The sequence below is a fragment of the Zea mays genome, chromosome 1 (genome assembly GCF_902167145.1).
Source record: "Zea mays cultivar B73 chromosome 1, Zm-B73-REFERENCE-NAM-5.0, whole genome shotgun sequence".
In the NCBI taxonomy this organism is placed as follows: Eukaryota; Viridiplantae; Streptophyta; class Magnoliopsida; order Poales; family Poaceae; genus Zea; species Zea mays.
This window is the reverse complement of record NC_050096.1, coordinates 169023944-169026900: the sequence shown is the minus strand read 5'-3', so window position 1 is coordinate 169026900 and position 2957 is coordinate 169023944. Positions and strand designations below refer to the sequence as shown.

The 2957-nt window shown below is 47.5% G+C and overlaps 1 protein-coding gene across 1 annotated transcript; it reads right to left on the bottom strand.

The window, feature by feature from the left end:
- Window positions 1–507: 507 nt before the first annotated feature.
- LOC100277405 (uncharacterized) lies at window positions 508–2461 on the bottom strand. The gene is made up of 4 exons (NM_001150972.2): window positions 1960–2461; window positions 1443–1519; window positions 1273–1324; window positions 508–849 (listed from the first exon to the last, which is right to left on the bottom strand). The coding sequence occupies exons 1-4, from the start codon at window positions 2396–2398 to the stop codon at window positions 671–673; spliced, it is 747 nt and encodes a 248-aa protein (NP_001144444.1). The 5' UTR covers window positions 2399–2461; the 3' UTR covers window positions 508–670.
- Window positions 2462–2957: the final 496 nt, after the last annotated feature.

The following is a 2957-nucleotide window of genomic DNA, read 5'->3' as shown; positions in this document are numbered from 1 at the left end:
GCCAAATTAAAAAGATATTATACAGAAAGCAGAGATAATCAATAAAAAAATCTTGAGATCTTTTTATGAATAGTTTATGTGGGTATTGTTGTGAGCCATCGCAACGCAGGATCAACCGACTATTATATATATAACGCTCCACTAGTCATGAAAACAAACGCAAGCCTTCGACCAATTGACACACGGCTAGATCAAGCCTAGACCACATCCCGTGCGAAATTAAACCGACTGCCATGCATCGATCAACTAAATTAATAACGCAGTCAAATTCCTTTAGATCGATGATCATCCTGGCATCACAATTGACTAGTAGTTTCCATATATCCACATCCCCAGAAGGCCAGAACGCAGACGGCATGCATCCATATGCATGAGCACAGAATAAAGACCAGTACAGTGGCGTACGTGAATGCAAGGGCTCGCAGTCGCAGCCCTCCAAATGCAGCAAAGTAGCTGGATGTGCAGCGACTTGCAGAGACGACACAAAGACCAATGCAAGAGGGAAGGAACAAAGAAATGAAGACATGCGTCCATATAAATACTCAGACTTGGAGTACATGCATGAGCTAGCAGCTATGTAAGTACTTGTTTACTTAATCTGAGAAAATGAAGTACTTGTTTATTGGTGGTACATACTAGAATAATAACTTAATCTGAGAAGAGATTTAAATTAATGCAGCAATGCGAACCTATCAGTAATGTTGCTGTTGTTGTTGTTGAAGAAAGTAGGGTCGACGGTGGTGTTCACTGGGTTTTTGTTGCAGATGGGAACATCGTAGTAGCCGCCGTCCCCTTCACCAGCGCCTCTTCTTCTGAGAAGGACCATGTCTCCGGCATGGCCGCCATGGCCTGCAACAACATAAATGAAAAATATATTTTTAAGGCTAATTTGGGAGTCATAAAACCAAAGGATATTATTAGAGGGCAAGAGGAGGATTTTAGCCCTCCAATTCTCTCCGGTTTTGTGGCTCCTAAACTAGTCATTATAGTACATCTCTGAAGAGGCCTTGCCCCAAGTTCTATAAATCTAGTACTGTTAAAAAATAAAGTAGTTTCACTTTGGTCGGATTTCCAACGGTTTCCTTTCTAGAGTAATGGATCTAGTGTGTAACAGACTCTAGATCATCGACTGTGCGCAAGCCAATAATTCATCACTGTTTGCGACGACAAGGCCTTGAGTTGATGGACGACGACGACTTGGACCGTGGGCAGTACGTGTACCGGAACATTATGACGATCTAGGATTCTAGGCAATGTGTTTTGATCTTTTACCTGCTGCTGCTACACATGATCTGTCTGTACTACCCTTCACTGTTCTGTACATCTGCAGCAAATTAATAAGGAAAGACACGTGTTAAAGAAAATGTCATGTTCGAGCGGATAGACACGCATGCTGGCAAAAGAGGAGATCGAGAACGAAGCTAGCAGCTAGATATACATGCCTGCAGGTGGCTCTTGACGTGCGCTAGTGTAAGATCCTTTACGTTCATCAGTTCCAGTACTGACTTCGGTGTTGCTCCTGCAATGCAAGATCGATGCAGCAAAGAAAAAGGAAGAAAGTTTCAGAACCAACCAGTGCAAGAACATGCTCACGTACGCATGTGCGTGGAGGCAAAAATTCAGACAGAGTAAATAAACTCAGCTGCTTGATGCATAAATAAAACCATGTGATTGATTGTGTGATGTTGTATTTTATTTGGATTGCATGGAAGATATATAAATAAATCATAGTTAAGCATGAGACTTTAGCTTTTGTTGAGAGTTGAGACACACAGTGAAGCAGGAAGAAGAAAAAAATTGTAAGGTCTGAGTTGTTATATATGCTGTATATATAAAACTTCCCTTGAAATCCTTAAACATGTATAGACGATGATGTAGATAGGGGGAAAAAAAGAAGTAAAATGCGTGATATGTAAGCTAATCAATTGGTGAGCCGCTCTCCCCTGAATTTTAACGTACTCTCGTGGCCGCCCAGGAGCTCGACGGCGTGCACGAAGTGCGCGTGCAGCGCGGTGGTCCACCTCATCCGCGGCGCCCTGGAGCTTCTCCTCCCGCCGCCGGCAGCGGTGCCCGACGAGCTCTTCTTGAACCCGTGGGCCGTCTGGCTCGGCTGGTGCAACTGCAGCCGGAGCCGCTGCGCGTGAAGGTTGTGCTCCCGCGCCGCCGCGGCCGCGTCGTCGTCGTCGTCCACCTTCTTCGTCGCCACGGCGTCGTCGTCGTCGTCGAGCTCCAGCCCCGGCCCCGGCCCCAGCCCCAGCCCCAGCAGCAGCCTCGGCTCCGGCAGCGCCTCGACGCCGCCGGCCGGTGGCGGCGACGGAGGGCTTATGTGGAGTGAGAGATCAGGAACCGCCGCCGCCGTCGTCTGCACACCCACGACGCCGCCGGTCGTGCCGCTCATGGTAGCTCCCAACGGGTTTGCAGACGGTGAGCTGAGCTTCTTGGTGGTTCCAAGTTAGAGGAGAGGAAGGGGAAGGAGAGCCTGCAGCAGGAAGTGGTAGTAGTGGGCTGGGGTAGAGTGATTAGGTCATAAGTACTGTAATGGGTAATGACAAGCTAGGGGGCCGGGTGGTGAATGAACTAGAGGGAGAATAGAGAAGACGCATGGGTCATGGCCTGATGGGATTGGCAGTGTCCCGACCAGCTCCCAAATACATACCTAGTAAGCTAGGGGAATAAAATGAGAGAGGTGCATTGAGACACAGATAGAGAATTTAGCCAAAGGTGACCGTATGAGAGGAATAAATAATGTCTAGATAGGGAGAGTGAAAGGGGGACGAACAGGAATAGGATAGGGATCGATTAGCAAAGGGGAGACAGAGAGCGGTTGAGACTGTGACGTGCTTGTAACGGATCTGACTGTGAGCACCAGGAAACTCACTGCAGTATTTGTTGGCCGTTTTCCATTGTGAATTGACCAAGCTAGGAGAAAGTACAGCAAAAGATAGCAATCATGCAGG